The sequence below is a fragment of the Prunus mume genome, linkage group LG3 (assembly GCF_029339155.1).
Source record: "Prunus mume cultivar Tortuosa linkage group LG3, ASM2933915v1, whole genome shotgun sequence".
Taxonomy (NCBI): Eukaryota; Viridiplantae; Streptophyta; class Magnoliopsida; order Rosales; family Rosaceae; genus Prunus; species Prunus mume.
The window spans coordinates 2,265,237-2,283,475 of record NC_142700.1 but is presented as its reverse complement, the minus strand read 5'-3'; the positions used below and the strand labels follow the sequence as shown (position 1 = coordinate 2,283,475).

The 18,239-nt window shown below is 41.5% G+C and overlaps 2 protein-coding genes across 2 annotated transcripts; both read left to right on the top strand.

Annotated features, from left to right (window-relative positions):
* Window positions 1–4,039: 4,039 nt before the first annotated feature.
* Window positions 4,040–6,189, top strand: LOC103324678 (polyphenol oxidase latent form, chloroplastic-like). Its single transcript, XM_008226777.3, has one exon. It carries the CDS (start codon window positions 4,152–4,154, stop codon window positions 5,916–5,918), a length of 1,767 nt encoding a protein of 588 aa, XP_008224999.2. The 5' UTR covers window positions 4,040–4,151; the 3' UTR covers window positions 5,919–6,189.
* A 9,612-nt stretch (window positions 6,190–15,801) lies between these two features.
* On the top strand, window positions 15,802–17,833 carry LOC103324677 (polyphenol oxidase, chloroplastic). The gene is given in 3 exon segments (XM_008226776.2): window positions 15,802–16,256; window positions 16,258–17,256; window positions 17,259–17,833. Coding segments are annotated over 3 exon segments (1,767 nt in total). The 5' UTR covers window positions 15,802–15,884; the 3' UTR covers window positions 17,655–17,833.
* The last annotated feature ends 406 nt before the right edge of the window (window positions 17,834–18,239 follow it).

Here is an 18,239-nt window from a genome sequence, read left to right as displayed (position 1 = left end):
TAGTTGACAAAATTCTTTGCTCATTAGATTCAAAGTTTGAGCATATTGTTGTTGGGATAATTGAAATCTCATGAGGAAATATTGAAGAAGAAAACTCAAGAACTAGTCATAGAGAAAGTCTTACACATGAAGCTCACTTTAAATGATGAAGAAAGCTCAAGAAGTGGAACAAGTCGTGGTCGTGGAAGAGGAAAAGGTGGCAGAGGAATAAGAGGTGGAAGAGGATGAGGAAGAAGTGGCAGAGGCGATTTCAAGTCAAGTCACAATGAAGGAAAAGAACAAAATTCGTATTCGTCGAGAGGACGTGGAAGATGGAGCAATAAAAATCAGCAAGGAAATTTTAGGTATGATAAATCACAAATCCAATATTATTCATGTGGAGGCTATAGACATAAAGCTTTTGAATGCAGAAGTGGTGATGGAAATGTCTGAAGGAAGTCCAATTATGCCGAAGCAGACAAACAAGCCATTTTGTTGTTGGCCTACAAATGTGAAGAAAAAACTAGATAGAATGGAGAGTTATGGTATTTGGACACTAGAGCAAGCAACCATAGGTGCAGAAATATAGATTTATTCGTTGACCTTGATGAAAAGCTGGGTGGCAAGATAACTATTGGAGATGATTCGAAGATTTCAATTCAAGGCAAAGGTAAAATTATAATTCGTTTGAAGGATGGCAGCCATGAATTTATTTCAAATGTTTATTATGTGCCTATTATGAAGAGTAATATTTTGAGTTTGGACCAATTGTGGGAGAAAGGATACAATATGCAGTTGATTGATTGTAGTATCTCAATTAGAGATGAACAAAATAGGTTAATTGCTAAAGTTCCAATGATAAAGAATAGGATGTTTTTGCTGAATATTCAAAATGAAGCTGCAAAATGTTTGAAGGCTTGTTTCAAAGATCCTTCTTGGCTCTGGCACTTGAGATTTGGACATGTGAATTTTAGTGATTTGATTTTGCTGTGCAAGAAAGAAATGGTGAAGGACTTGCCATCTATATCAATTCTCCAGATCAATTATGTGAAGGGTGTTTACATGGGAAGCAATCTAGAAGAAGCTTTCCTAGAGAAGCAAGTACAATAGCAAGAGAGTCATTAGAGCTCATTCATACATATGTGTGTGGCCCTATAAAACCAAGTTTGTTTGGTAAGAATAATTATTTTCTTCTCTTTATTGATGATTATAGTATAAAAACATGGGTGTATTTTCTAAAAGAAAAATATGAGGTGTTTGGTTCATTCAAAAAGTTCAAAGTTTATGTTGAAAATGTTAGTGGCTACAAGATCAAGGCTTTGAGGTCCGATAGAGGAGGCGAATTTACATCAAAAGAATTTCAAAATTTTTGCGAAGACCATGGGATCTGTCGTCACTTGACAGTTCCTTACTCCCCGCAGCAAAATAGAGTGGTGGAGAGAAAAAATAGATCAATTCTCAATATGGCTCAAAGCATGATGAAGAGCAAAAATATGCCAAATGAATTTTGGGATGAAGATGTTGAGTGTGATGTTTATTTGTCCAATCGGTGTCCAACTAGAAGCCTTTGGAATAAAACACCCTAAGAAGCATGGAGTGGAAGAAAGCCCAGTGTGTTTCATTTAAGAGTTTTTAGGAGCATTACCCTACACACACGTGCCAGATAAGAATCGTTCCAAGCTAGATGACGAAAGTGAAAAATTCATTTTTGTTGGCTATGATGCATCCTCCAAAGGGTACGAACTTTATAATCCAGAGAAGGAGAAAATTATTATTAGCAGGGATGTTCATTTTGATGAAGAAGGCATATGGAATTGGGAGGCTCCAGAGAAAGATTAAAAAAAATTTCCTCTCTTTGAAGAAGAAGACAATGTTGAGCAAACATTTGAAGAGCAACAACAAACTCCACCTCCATCACCATCATCAATTCATAGAGATTTCTCATCCCCATCATCCTCATCAACTGAAAGCTCAAATGAAAAAACACCACACTTCAGAGACCTAAGTGAGATTTATGATCTCACAAGAAATCAAAATGATTTGAACTTGTTTTGCTTATTTGTTGATTGTGAACCAATAAGCTTTGAAGATACGGTGCATGACTCGAGATGAAGAAAAACAATGGATGAAAAGATAGGTGCAATCAAGAAGAACAACACACTGGAGCTTGTTGTCTTGCCTAAAAGTGAAAAAAATAATTAGAGTAAAATGGGTTCACAAGGCTAAGAAGAATGCTAAAGGAGAAGTGGAAAGGTATAAGGCAAGATTGGTTGTCAATGGATACAGCCAAATAGCTGGAATTGACTATGGAGAGGTGTTTGCTCCAGTTGCAAGATTGGAGATCCTAAGTGGAAAGGTATAAAACGATGTCGTTTTGCCCAGTATTTTAACAAAAAATTAAGCAGCGCGCTGCTTCTTCTTCTTCATTGCGCAGCAGCCATTTCGTTCAGGCCAAACAAAAGCAAGTGGAGGGCATCCATGGGGTCTTACAGTCAGCTTAAAGGGACCTTCAAGCTTATTTTCATGGTGTCCATAGGGTCGTTTGACCATTGACCCCACTGTGCGTCCGTCCTTGTGTGTGGTGGTGACCTTGGTGCTAAGGAACGGGGAAGGGAAAATCACCATTGGTGGATTCTCCATCGAGCTTTCTTCTTGCCAGTATGAGTGGTGCTTGTAATCTTTGGATGTGATCGGCGCTGCATGCAATAATTCTGCTGGGATTAATTTCCAACTTTTCTTTTACTTTGTTTGCTTTCGTTTCTGCTAGTGATTTAGTTTCCCTTTCGGCTATGAGTTGACCGTGCGTCAATGGAGACCACGTACCCCCACTCAATGGGATGTTCGTCAATAAAACTTAGGCTTAATTATGTACATGCCCCCTGTGCTTTCCAACTTATCTCAGATTACCACAGTGGTGGAAAACGTCTCAAAGTACCCCAACGTGCAAAAACCGTCTCACGTTACCCTTTCCGTCGATTTTTGAAGTTCCATTACAAATATTATGTTCATCTCCCCAAAATTCCAGCAGTAGCCCCTCCCTTTGTTACTGTTCATCGCTTATTTACCCTCCAAAACTCAGAAATTTCTCCTAACCAACACAACTAGCAGCAAGAACAACTCGAGAGGTTGAAAAATCATACCTGGATCGAAGAAAATGGTGCTCGGAATCGCCCGAACGAGCAATGGAGATTTTGGGTAAAAACCGGCCAATTTCTTGCTTTTTCGGTGATCCGACGACGGTTGGCAGCGGTTGAGATGTGAGGGTGGTAGAGGACAACGTCTTTGGTTCTTTTGATATCCATGTCGCCGCAGGGTGGCGGAGGAGGCGATGGCAGCCCAAAAACTAGTGCGATGAGCGGTAACAAATGGGAGGAGCTGTTTGGAATTTTGGGAAGATGAACGATAGCGAACGGAACTTCAAAAAACGAAAGGGTAACGTGAGATTTTGCACATTGGGGTACTTTGAGACGTTTTCCACCACAGTGTAATCTGAGATAAGATAAAGAATGTACATAATTAAGCCTAAAACTTATGCATGTTCATGGGTGTGTTTAAAATGAGTTCGCCTTTTAATTTCTACTTTTTCCAAGCATAGTCTAATCATGTATGCACTGTTTTACATGAGAGCATCCACACACAATCAAACCAGCTAGTGTACTATTAACTATAAATGGTTGATAATATACGATACGAGAATCAAAGCTCAACAAACCTCTCGTGGTGATACACCCTAACTTAAGCAAATCAAAGCAAGAAAGACAACAAGAGTACTAGTAAAAGGACCACAACACTGCTAATAACACATTCTCAGGAAGTAGTGGCTGCTTAATTAAAACGTGTAAAGCATCATATCTTCTCTATCTTTCGTAGGCTTTTGTTTAATATGCACTGTTTGATGTAACGAGGAGTAGGTGCATTATTTACTATCTCCTTATAATGCATCGGATACCGTGAATGAGCTGTTCAAAACAGTAAAAGTAAAAACAATCACCGAATATACTTTAGAACATGTCTTTTGCGAAAGAAAAGAAATGAAATGAAAAAGGAACCTCTTTTGCAAGGGTATCCGCCAATATCTAAATATGGACCCGCCAATATCCACTATAAAAGCAGCATACTTGAGTATCATAATTGCAGTGAAGACTTCATTCAAAACCAATTAAGCTTCAGCCATGGCTTCGTCTCCCTTATCTCCTCTAGCTGCAACGATCACTGGCCTTCGCTCCACTACACCCACTTCTCTCTCTTCCTTCCTTCCAAACAAGCCCCATACAACTTCATTGCCCCGAAACCCCAAACAATGCCTCACGGGCAGAGTGCGATGCAAAGCAACAAACGGTGGCGATGATCACCTTCAACAGGGTCTATCTAGACTCGACAGGAGGAACATGCTGATTGGTCTAGGAGCCGGAGGTCTATACGGCTCGACGGGTCTTGAAAACAACCCGTTTGCCTTTGCCGCGCCCGTATCCGCCCCTGAATTTACCAAATGCGGCCCGGCTGACAAGCCTGACGGGTCCACCATCGATTGTTGCCCACCCACCGCCACAACCATTATCGATTTCAAACTGCCCGACAAGGGCCCGCTCCGAACCAGGCTTGCAGCCCAAAATGTAGCGAAAGACCCTGTCTATTTGGCAAAATATAAAAAGGCCATCGCGCTCATGCGGGCCTTACCCGACGACGACCCGCGCAGCTTCGCCCAACAAGCCAAGGTTCACTGCTCTTATTGCGATGGCGGGTACCCGCAAGTCGAGTATTCGGATCTGGAGATTCAAGTCCACTTCTGCTGGCTGTTCTACCCGTTCCACCGATGGTACCTCTACTTCTTTGAGAAGATCATGGGGGAGCTCATCGGGGACCCCACCTTCGCCCTCCCCTTCTGGAATTGGGATGCTCCAGCTGGCATGTACATTCCTGAGATTTTCACCGACACCACTTCCTCCCTCTACGACCAGTACCGAAACGCAGCGCATCAGCCTCCGAAGCTCCTGGATCTCAATTATGGTGGGACCGACGATGACGTTGACGACACCACGCGAATCAAGGAAAATCTAACCACTATGTACCAGCAGATGGTCTCAAAGGCCACATCTCACAGGCTCTTCTACGGGGAGCCGTACAGCGCCGGCGACGATCCGAATCCTGGAGCCGGAAACATCGAGAGTATCCCGCATAACAACATCCATTTGTGGACGGGTGATACGACCCAGACCAATGGAGAGGATATGGGTGCCTTTTACTCGGCAGGCCGGGATCCTCTGTTTTATGCGCACCACTCCAACGTGGACCGCATGTGGTCCATTTATAAATCCAAACTGGGCGGTACCGACATAGAAAAAAAGGATTACCTGGACGCGGAGTTCTTGTTCTACGACGAGAAGAAGAATCTTGTGCGCGTGAAAGTTCGAGACTCCCTTGACACCACCAAGCTGGGGTACGTTTACGACAACAAAGTGGAGATTCCGTGGCTGACGTATAAGCCGACGGCCCGTAAATCGTCGAACAAGAGAAAGGCGACGGTTTCCTCTGCGGATCTGACAACCAATTTCCCGGCGCCGTTGACGGACACAATCAGCGTTGAGGTGGCGAGGACGTCGACGACAAAGCGGACAAGTGCGCAGAAGAAGGCGCAGGATGAGGTGTTGGTGATCAGTGGGATTAAGTATGCCGGGAACGAGACGGTGAAGTTCGACGTGTATGTGAATGATGATGCTGAGTCTTTGGCTGGGAAGGACAAGTCGGAGTTTGCGGGGAGTTTCATCCAAGTGCCGCATAAAGGGAAAAAGGATATAACGACGACTCTGAGGCTGAGCATTACAAAGTTGCTGGAGGAATTGGATGCGGAAACGGACAGTAGCGTGGTGGTGACTTTGGTGCCTAAAGTTGGGACAATCACCATTGGTGGGGTCAGCACCGAGCTTATTAATACCACCTAAATGAAATTAAATTAAATCAAGTGATGATGATGATGATTTAATTAAGTATTTTCGTGCATTAAGTGTATATTTTAGTAGGTCACTTCTCCACTGCAGAGAGAGACCCACGTAACGTAACCCTACTGCTGCTTATGTGTGTGGGGGGGGGCGATGTTTGTTGTTCTGAATAAAACATATATATATATATATATGTGTGTGTGTGTGGTCATGAGTGTGTACTTTATGTATAATGAAGAGCAAATACATGGTACCGTACGTGGTGTTGTTTTCATTCCCTGTAGTTGTTTACACAAACAGACATTTCTGATTGTTGAGAAAGGGACAGCGAAGAAAGAGTTAGTTCCGATCTGAAAGCAGAGACGTATGAACAAATTTCCAAAATTTGTCAGATCATTCATTTCTAATTGTTGTTTTCATTCCCTGTAGATTTACCCAAATTTTTGTTTGTTTGCAATAATTGCTAATCTGTCGGCATACAAGGGTTGTATATTTCATTTGTGTATTTAGCTGTGCAAAATAACGGATGAACTGAACTTATGTATATATGTATGTATGTATGTATGTACCATGAGAGAGAGAGAGAGAGAGAGAGTCACTCTTCTTTGGGGAGATGAGGCTGAGCAGTGTGTAAACTTCATCATTCATCGACTGCTTCACAATTACAAGTAGCAGTTTCTTGTGATGTATGGAGGGAGCGTATTATATATGCTTATAGTGGTAGTAGGACAGTTTTCAAGAGAGAGTACATGCAGTACACTTCCCATTTCATTTTAAAATAAATAGTGCAATGTTTCCCACTAAAAGTAATTGAATTGAATAGGTTTTTATGAACATCTTGTCACGGCTAAGAAAAAAGTCAAGTGGGCTAACTATGGGTGTCTCTCTAAAGAGGCCCAATTAGCAACCCCGGCAGCGGCAGCCTTTATATATAGATTTTCCAGTAAAGTTTCAATTAAAAAAGCAAATACTTTTTCCTTTCTTCTTCGTTAAGCCTTTTTGACTTTAGCATGATCAAAGCCTTTTGGGGTTGTTTTTGGGGCAAGGACTAATAATAGTTAAATAGATTTCTATAAGTCTTTGTTTCTTCTTTCTTTAAATTTCAAGGTTTTTATCAGTTCCAAATTCCAACTTTGCAAGGAAACTTACACACATCATCTTTGCAAAATCAGTCACATAATCTTTTTATACAAAAAAATCAACAAATACTATTATTTTTGCAATGTAAAGACTACGGATGCAATTTCATTGTCCCCCCTTATGTTACGAGAAGGGATGGAGAGCTTCGCCAATAAGAATTGGTTAATATAAAATCTTTATCAATGGATCTCATATATTTAGTTTGCAAAGAAATGTCACTTTCATTAATAAGTTAACAAGTAAAATTTTAAAAGTGATTCAGAAGGAAAATTTGAACTACAATAGCCTAACATTCTGACCTAATCAATTATAGCTCATCAATATATTTGGACCAATACCAATTAATAAGCAAGTTGAAGTTTGAATAATGGCCAAAACAAATACAGTGGTCACGTGTTGATTCCTCCCACCAAGTTTGTTGGACTATGACAACGATTGGTACGAAAGGTTAATTAATCTACTTTGACCAAATCAAAGCAAAGTGGGTGCCAATGGTTTTCTTTTTCTTTTTTTTTGGTCTGAATGCCAATGGTTTTCTTAGACTTGCTGTAATAAAGGAAGTCGTGGTGACAACACTCAACAAATCTTAATTAATTTACTTTCAGATCCAAAATTAAAATCGGTTAAGAAAACAAGATATAAGCAGAACGCGCTTGGCTTTTTCTAGGGATTTCACATTTTTCTTACTCTTCGTTGTGTTGTTGTTGTCCCACCGTCCATGGTGGCGGATGGGATATCTGGGTTTGTGTTCGAGGCTGGTGGCGGCTCGAAGGTGGGCCTGGTTGCTGGAGAGAAGCGTGTTCGTACCCGGGAGATGTTGGATATTGGTGGAATGGAGTCGGATGTGCTTCTTCCTTCTTTGCCCCTAATTTCAATGAGTTTCAAAGATAAAGTCTCTGGTGATTTCGGGATGGCTGAGGATAAGTTTGAAATTAGTGATGATGATGTTGTAATCAAGCATGGGGATATCCCATCCATTGAATTTTCTGAAAGGGTTAAAGATTGCTTGTACAGGCCGTGGAGGACTGCTGTGATTATCAAGCTAATGGGTCGGCCTCTATCGTATACTTTCTTGCGTGATCGGTTGCTTCAATGTTGGGAGTTAAAAGGTCCAATGAGTCTAATATATCTGGAAAACAATTACTTCATTGTCAAATTTCTTCTTGAAGAGGATAAGAGGTATGTGCTCACTGGCGGTCCCTGGCAAATTGCTGGGCAATATATTGTGACTCAAAATTGGAAACCTGGGTTTAATGCTAAAGAAGATAGGGTTACTCACATGACTGCTTGGATTTGAATCAATGGGTTGAATGTGGAGTATTTTCATACTGATGTTATGATGAAAATTGGAAATCTTATTGGTACTACTGTTAAGGTGGATGCGCATACTATGGGTCAAGCTCGAGGTAAGTTTGCTAGGTTGTGTGTTGAGCTTGATTTATCTAAGCCTCTTATCCCCTTTATTGAAGTTGAGGGACGTACTTATGGGGTTGTTTATGAGGGGATTCAGTTAGTTTGCTTTGAATGTTGTTGTTTTGGGCATGGTAGAGATGCATGCCCTGTTATTGTGGAGGCTAGGAAAAAGCAGTCCTCTGAGGAAGAAGTTTATGTGAATATGGAGGGTACTCCTCCCGATCCAAATGAGGATATTGTTGTTGCTAAGCTTGCTAATTTGGTTGCTGAAACTTCAGCTAAGAAGCATGGGCAATGGATGCTGATGAAACCAAAAAATTTCAGGAAGAAGGTTCCACATGAATAACAGTTTTTCTCTTACGCCAAGAAGTCATAAAGGCTAGTGGTGTGAAGATTGCTACTAGCCAATCTGGCTCTAGATTTAATATCTTGAGGGATGATAATGGTAGGGATGATGAGGGTGCAGGTCCTTTGGGTTTCAAGAAGGCTTCTAAACCAGTTGCTCAAACTCATGAGCGTGCCTCTCCCATAATCTAAGGTTTCTGAGAAACAAACTGGCATAGGGCGTAACGTTTCTACATAGGTTTTTAAGAAACCTATGAGGGATATTACTAACTCAACAGGTTCTGGAATTGTTGCTAAGCCTGATTCTGGTGCTCGAAAGGTTGGGCAGAATAGGGTGGGGAGAGCTTTTAATAGCTCTAAAGGTCTAAATGATGTGGGAATGCAAGTTCGTGGGGCTAATGTGCAGGATGATGTTATGGGGAAGTTTTCTTTCAATATGGAGGGGCCTTTCTTTTCCGAGTCTTCTCTAAGGAAAGGTGGGCTGATTCATGGTCATGAACCCTCGAACATTGGTCGAAGGATGCTTAATGAAGCTTTCTTTTATGGTGTTAATTTAACTTCTGACAATTTGGATCACCATGGTGACTTTGTTGATCAAGGTGATGCTAAGTTTGATGTGGGTACGCTATGGTCATTGAACATGTTGCCTCTACTAGTGGTGAGGCTGAGCAAGTGCAGAATTAGGTTTTTCCTAAGTTTTTCCCTCTCTTCCTTTGTTATGATGATTATTGTCTCATGGAATGTTAGGGGTGTTGTCAAGGAAAGTTGTGCTCGTACTATTAGAGATTTAAAGAAGGTTTATGCTATTGATATTCTAGCTATTCTTGAGCCTAGAATTGGTGGTATTAGAGCTTTGCAAATTGCTAAGAGTTTGGATTTTTCTAATTATCATATTGTTGATGCCACTGGTTTTTCTGGGGGTGTTTGGTTGTTGTAAAATGACAACTCTATCTCGATTCAAATCATTGCTCATTCTAGTCAATCGATTACTGCTCTAGTGCAATTGGGGACTAATTAGTGGTTGCTCATTGTTGTGTATGCTAACCTTGCCCAGGTATTCGTAAGTCTTTTTGGGCTTATTTCGATGCTCTTGCTCAGGCTTCTAAGCTGCCTTGGTTGATTTTAGGGGACTTTAATGACATTGTTTACGTTGATGAAAAATCTAGTGGCAACTTTGATTCTGGAGGACAGAATTTTGTTGATTGGATTGATCGTAATCAGCTCATTGATTTAGGCTTTTTTGGAGCCAAGTTTACGTGGTGTAATAAAAGGAATGCAGAGGGTATGATTTGGAAAAGGCTGGATAGGGGTTTGAGTAATATTGCGTGGAGATTGTGGTTTCCTGATGCACATCTTTCCCACTTGCCTAGGGTGAATTCAGATCACAGTCCTATCATGGTTAGATTTTCTTCTGCTCATCTTCCTGATAAAAATTGTGTGCCTTTTCAGATTCAAGCCATGTGGTTCACCCACCCTGAGTTTTCTGAGTTTATTATTGATCTCTGGCAATCTAATAATGGTAATGCGGTTATTAAATCTTCTGGGCTTCTGTTCCCTCTTATTTGTTGGAATATGCAGGTTTTTGGTTGTCTTTTTCGAAAGAAACGAAGACTTTTGGCTAGACTTGAAGGCATTCAAAGGAAGTTATGTTTAAGTTATAACTCTTATCTCAATAAGCTGGAGAATGAGTTATCTGCTTAGTAAATTTGATCCTTGAGCAGGAAGAGTTGTTTTGGTTACAGAAGTCCAGAAATACTTGGTTAAAGGAAGGGGATAGAAACACTCACTTTTTCCACTTGTCTATTGTCATGAGAAGGAGGAGGAATAAACTTGAAGGTCTGAATAATGAGGCTGGAATTTGGATCACTAATAAGGTTGGAATGAAACTGACTATTGTCAATTATTTCCAAGGGTTGTTTGGTGATACTGGTCTGGTTGATGATTATAGTTTGCTCCCTCATCTTTTTCCTAGGTTGGTTGATACGGATTTAGAAGGTTTAAGTTGTGAGGTTACAAATGATGAAGTTAAAAATAGTCTGCTTGCTATTGGGGGATTAAAAACTTCTGTTCCTGATGGTTTTCCTTCCCTTTTTTATCGAAATGTTGGGGGATGTGTTATGTTGTTTGCTTTGGTGAAGGATTGTTTTTTAACTGCTTCTCTTCCTGAGAATATCAATGAGACGTTGATCGCTTTGGTGCCTAAAGTTGAGAGACCTGTTTCCATGACTCAGCTTCGCCCTATTAATCTTTGCAACACTCTCTATAAATTGATTTCTAAGATTCTAATTGCTTGGCTTCGGCCCTGTATGGCTAGTTTGGTCAGTCATAATCAAGTGAGCTTTGTCCCAAGAAGACAAATTGTTGATAATATTGTTGTGGCTCAAGAAATGCTGCATAAGTTTAAAAGTTCTAAAGGGAAGAAGGGTTTCATTGCTTGGAAAATCGATTTATCCAAAGCTTATGATCGGTTAAGTTGGGATTTTATTAAAAAGTGCTTTGGGAGGTTGGGATTCTTGGGAGAATTCTTGAGCTTTTAATGCAGTTTATTAATTCGGTGCGATATAGGGCGATTCTCAATGATGAATTAACAGATACTTTCTCTCCTAATTGTGGCATTCGGCAAGGGGACCCCCTTTCCCCCTATCATTTTGTTTTGTGTATGGAAAAGCTTTCTCATATTATCCAGTAGTCTGTCCAAGATTAGGCTTGGAAGCCGGTGCAGATCTACCAAAGCGGTCCTGTTATCTCTTATCTCTTCTTTGCTGATGATTTGATTCTCTTTGGAAAAGCTTCTGTCAATCAGGCTACTGTTATGAAGAAATGTTTAGACGATTTTTGTAGTCTCTCTGGTCAGAAGGTGAGTTTTGAGAAATCTATGATCTGTGTTTCTCCAAATACTTCTCTTGAGTTGGCTCAGGCTATTGAAACTATATGTGGTTCCCCTCTCACTACTTGTCTTGGCAAGTATCTTGGTGTTTCTCTTATTCACACACGAGTCACTAAAGCTACTTATCAAGAGATTATTGATAAAGTCCAAAGGAGGTTATATTCTTGGAAAAGTCATACTCTTTCTATGGCTGGTCGTCTGACCCTGTTACAATCAATTACTTCTGCTATCCCTATTTATTCCATGCAATCTGCTAAATGGCGGTTCTTGTTTGGCAGAAACTTGATAAGTTAAACAGAAATTTTTTATGAGGGCATACTACGAATCAAGCAAAGGTTTAGTTGGTTAAGTGGGACACTATCTGTAAGCCTAAATTTGCTGGTGGTTTAGGTATTAAAAATTCTGCTTGGATGAATCAAGCTCTTCTTGCTAAATCTGGTTAGCGTACACTGCAACGTGAGCAAGGTCTTTGGGCTCAAGTGTTTAATGCTAAGTATCTAAGGCATTGCGATATTCTTGCTACTAAAGATTTGCAGTTCCAAAGTAGCTCCAATGTCTGGAAGGGTATCTTATATGGTGCTCAAGTTCTTTCTGCAGGTGTTAAATGGCATGTAGGGTATGTGGATGATATTTTGTTCTAGACTGATAGATGGCTTAGTTGTGGGCCTTTGCAGCAATTTGCTCTAATTGATTTATCTGAGGACATGCTTCACTTAAATGTTAGTGACTTTTTAGAGGATGAGGTTTGGGATTTCAATTGCTTATTGGAATGTTTGCCTATAAATATTGTCAACTTGATTCTTAGTACTCATGCTGGCTATTATGGGAGTAAGGAGGATAAATGCATCTGGCAGGCTACCTCTAATGGCCAATTTTCTGTTAAAACTGTTGTTTGTGCCTAATAAATCACGGTCATAAACTGACTGAATGGATTTCCTCTCGGTCCTAGCACCTACTCATGAACTGAAACGGCCACGTTTCATTAAGCATGTCGTCTTCACAAAAGAAGAAAAGCGCAAAGCGAATCCTCTCACCTCGCGACCACGGTATTATAGGCCGAAGCCAAAGGCCGTAAAAGACACGGCCGAAGATACTGTGGTCAAATCGCCACGTGGCCTCAGGGTCTCATGCCCCATTTAATGAAGTAATGTCTCTGACTATCGCAGCAAACCCACTAGTCGCAAGAAGCATTTAATGCACGAGGGAAGAAGGGAGGTGTGAAGTCAGGATTTGGTGATGGAAATCAGAGTGGTTAGGCGCAAACCTTCTCACAAGTATTCTTACAACTTGAGGTCAGATCATCAACCACCAAACTATAGCATTAAATGCGTTCCCACAACCAAGGGGGCAGAACCCACGATCAGGGCGGTGGCCGAGATTTACCGGGATTTATGGGGGTTACACCACCATGCTTCATGATCCCAAATGCCGATTTGATCACCCACTTGCTCCGATCAGGCTCCACCATGCAGATCTTTTCAGCCTCGATTGTCCCTCCAGGACTCCTCTTATAAATACTAAGCTCAAGACTACATTCAAAGGGTTCAAACACCAAACCAAAAGCCTCCCACGGAGCAAATTATATTTTTCTGTAATGCACTTTCAATACCTTTATTTGCTTTCCTAGGAGTAGTGGTAGATTGTAAGGAAAATCTATTCATCAATATATCATACGACCCTTGATTTTCAAGGCGCCGAAGCACCATCTTTGTTATCATCTCATTCACCCCATATATCATACGACCGTCGCTTTCTGAGCAACGCGCCGGAGCACCGCCTAAAACCGGTCACCAACACCACCACTAAACGGCCTTGTAGCTCAGGCCATGAACCTGACGGCCGAGATCAGTTCCTCTCTCGGCCACAATCGTTTGATTAAGAGTCAAACTCAAAACAGACGCATCATTTAACCATCTTCTACCCAAACCCCATCACTATTTCGACACACGGTAGACCGTGCTGGCACACTCAGCGCACAACAGCACCGCATCCAAAAGAAAGACGTCACGTGTTAACGCACATCCCCTCGGCCTGGAGCACCAGGCCGTGAGATTTGCGCATCCAACAATTGCCTATAGCACCTTTTATTTGGACGAGGGCAGTGTTAATTGGAAATGAGATTTTATTTGGAAGCTTCATGTTCCGCCTAAGGTTAAGACCTTCCTCTGGTTGCTGTGCCATAAGAAGTTACTTACAAATGCTCAAAGATTGAAGAGAAAGCTTACTAATGCTGCTGTTTGTCTTAGATGTGATTGTCCTTTGGAATCTTGTGCTCATCTCTTTATGGATTGTGCTGCCACTGTTGCTATTTGGAATAGATTTGGTTTTGGGAGAGTGGAAGCTGGTCAGGATGATTATGATGACTGGCTTTTGCATAATTTGAATTCTAAGAGGCTTGTTACCCATGGCCTGCCCTGGTATTTGGTTTTTGTTATCTTTCTCTGATTTATATGGAAATGGAGATGTAAGGTGGTTTTTTATCAGAATTTTCTATTGTGTCAACGCACCCTTTCTTTAGTATTATCAATTGCTGCAAAATAAATATTCATGAGGATTGGTGCTGCTCTGTGAAGCATATTTTCCATGAACAAAATTGTGCTGCGGATGCTTTGGCTGCTAAGAGTTATGATTTTGATCCTGGTCTCCATGTGTTTTTGGAGGCTCCAGCTTTTCTTAGTGATATGTTAGCTGCTAATGTTCGAGGTGTTGCTAGACCTCGTCTTGTTTTTTATTAGTTTCTTTTTGGTTTGGGGCTTTAAGCCCTCCTCTGTTACCCAAAAAACAAAAAAACAAAAAAAAATCAGTTTTTTTTAATCATTTTTTTTACGTGGGGAGTTTTTAATTACTATTATTTTTTATGTGAGGAGTCGTATATTGGGACTAAAAAAATATGGAAAACATTGGGGAACCAACAAGAGGAGAAGGTGGGGGGACAGACCCAAAAGCGTAAAGTCCTCAACAACATGCTTGATGCCGCCCACATGTGATTTAAATAAAGTTATCCTCTCGTGGATTAATTCAGATCTTCTGTACCAATATTTCAAAGTCGTTTAATAATGTGCACATACGCCATCCATATAATATTAAACTATTCTCAATTTGATGCCCTCTTACCAGTCCCCTAATTAACCACTCTTCTTGCCGCATTATCATCATCATTATCTCCTTTTTACCAAATCTTTTCTTTTATGGTCTCTAATAGTGCATATTGTCTCTGTCTTTTTCTCACCTGACACATTACATAAGGAGAGATATATACATATATACATGAGTAAATTTACACGAATTTCACTTAAATCTTTCTCTTTCAAAGCACATTTTCCGTCATGATTAAAATAATTTTAAGAATAGTCGAGCGATGGTATTCAAGTAGTATTTTTATATTTATATGTACGAGTCAAACAGTGATGAGATTAAGGCCTGTAGATCAACTAGAAGTATATACTGTTTCTAATAATGATGCACAAATAAAATACATCGACGGATTATCAATATCAGTAGCACTACTGATATAGCTTTCTTCTTGTTCATGAGCTAAATAAACAATCTTTTTCCTTCTGTCAGGCATTAGTTTATTTAGGCAGTTGCCTAATGGATTTGGTAGAACTAAACCTCCCCACTCACAAAATTAAAAAAATTAGAAAAACCCATAACAGAAATATAAAACAAAATTTTTAAAACAGTATGTATAGCCTATAGGAGGAATCTTTGAACCTGGCCTCTGTCACATGCCTAAAATCTCACCGACGTTTGACAAAAACCAAGTTTGCTTTGGAAAAATATACCATAAAAACTCGTTTTTGCTAACAAAAGAAGAAAAAAACAAATTCCAGTTCACATTCTAGATCTCGCTGAGAGGAGAGAGTAATTACATTCTTTTGTTTAGTAATTCTTGATATCACCGTTGTTTACCATACATAATTAAAGTTAAGCCCCTCGAACTACGATTAGCAGCTTAATTACCAAGGAGAGAAGATTCTGTGTAAGTTCTCAAATCTCTACCCCACGCCACGCGGTGTTGGTGATTGGCGATCATATTTTATAATTCTCTTCCGTCAACTAGATCGGGCTGTCTGCGTGGCTATTGCCTATTGGATAGGAAAGTAAAACCCAAAATCCTTTATAAAAAGCAACCCTCCTTTGGGGTTTATTCCATCCAACCCAACTAAGCCAGAGAGCTAACCATGGCTTCTCTGTCACCTCCACTAGCCGTTCCCACTACCTCCACAAAACCTCTCTCTCCCTTCACTCAAAACAGCTCCCAAGTTTCCCTACTCTCAAAGCCCAAGCGTTCCTTTTCACCTAGGGTTTCATGCAAAGCCAAAAACAGTGATAACCAAAATGATCAAGCACAGACTAAACTAGATAGGAGAAATGTGCTTCTTGGTCTCGGAGGTCTATATGGCGTGGCTGGTCTGGGCACAGACCCGTTCGCCTTTGCCAAGCCCGTGACCCCACCAGATCTATCTAAATGTGGGGCTGCGGACTTGCCAACCGGCGCCACCCCCACCAACTGCTGCCCACCGCCGGCCACCAAAATCATAGACTTTAAACTCCCCGGCCCCCGGTAAACTTCGCGTCAGGCCGGCTGCTCACGCCGTTGACCAAGCCTACATAGAGAAATACTCCAAAGCCATCGAGCTCATGAAAGCCCTCCCCGATGACGATCCACGCAGCTTCAAGCAACAAGCCAACGTGCATTGCGCTTATTGCGACGGCGCCTACGACCAAGCCGGGTTCCCGGATCTGGAGCTCCAAATCCACAACTCCTGGCTCTTCTTCCCCTTCCACCGCTACTACCTATACTTCTACGAAAAGATCTTGGGCAAGCTCATCAACGACCCCACATTCGCTTTGCCCTTTTGGAACTGGGACTCGCCAGCTGGCATGCAGCTGCCCGCGCTTTTCGCCAACCCAAAGTCCCCTCTCTACGACAAGTTCCGTGCCGCCAGCCACCAGCCGCCGACCCTCATCGATCTCGACTACAACGGCACCGACGAAAAGGTGTCGAACGAAACCCAAATCAACGCCAACCTCAAGATCATGTACAGGCAAATGGTGTCCAACGCCAAGAACCCTCAGCTCTTCTTTGGCAACCCATACAGGGCTGGGGACGAGCCTGACCCTGGTGGCGGTTCGATCGAAGGGACCCCGCACGGGCCGGTTCATCTCTGGACCGGTGACAACACTCAGCCCAATTTTGAGGACATGGGGAACTTTTATTCCGCTGCCAGGGACCCCATATTTTTCTCGCATCACTCGAATGTGGATCGGATGTGGAGCATATGGAAAACACTGGGAGGCAAAAGAACTGATATTTCTCAGTCGGACTGGTTAGACTCCGGGTTCTTGTTTTACAACGAGAACGCTGAGTTAGTCCGAGTTAAAGTTCGTGACTCTCTGGAGTCTAAGAGCCTAGGGTATGTATACCAAGAGGTTGACATTCCATGGCTGCAGTCCAAGCCAACTCCGCGAAGGGCAAAGCTGGCATTGAGCAAAATAAAGAAGAAGCTGGGAGTTGCGCACGCGGCTGAGAGCTCCACCAAGATCGTGGCGGGAGGGCGTTCCCGATAAATCTGGAGACCAAGATAAGCACGGTGGTGCCAAGGCCAAAGCAGAAGAAGAGGAACAAGAAGGAGAAAGAGGAGGAGGAGGAGATATTGGTGATCGAAGGGATTGAGTTTGACAGGGACGTGGCGGTGAAGTTTGACGTGTATGTGAATGACGTGGACGACTTGCCGAGTGGGCCCGACAAGACGGAATTTGCCGGAAGCTTTGTGAGCGTGCCGCACAGGCATAAGCACAAGAAGAAGATCAACACAATCTTGAGGTTGGGGTTGACGGACTTGTTGGAGGACCTTGATGCCGAGGATGATGAGAGCGTGGTGGTGACTTTGGTGCCCAAGTACGGGGCTGTCAAGATTGGCGGTGTCAAGATTGAATTTGCTTCTTAGATTAATTGAAGCGCAAACCAAATTTCCATTCATCATCAAACATGTTTTAGTCCTTTAATTTGGTGGTTTTTTTTCCTTCTTCTTGTTTTTGAATGATCGAATGGGCGTGTACAAATAAACTTGATGATGAAGTGGCACTTTCTTTGCAATGAATTATGAATTCGAAATCATTTTGTTCATGAATTTGTTTTATTTAGATTTCTCTAATTTCTATGCTTAGAGTTAGTGGAGGAGCCCCTTAGCCCCTACTTGTTCAAGACGTTCACGTAATACCAAAGACTTAAAATGGATTGACCAGAATGTAAAAGCTAATCAAACCTGAAAATGCGTTATGCTTTTGAATTTATTTTCGATTCTAGAAGTTTATAACGATCAAAGTGAAAGGATGGAAGTTGACTAAAGTGACGAACAGTTTGGCAATTTGAGGCTACTAGCTAGCTTGGTAGACAATTAGGCTAATAGTTTCGTACCCAAACATTATTTCTAATAATAATCTATGTGCATAAAGCAAAAGGCAGAAAATGGTGCAACATTCAAAATATCAGAAAATGCCCTTAGTTAATTCAAACATTAAGAATTTAAATT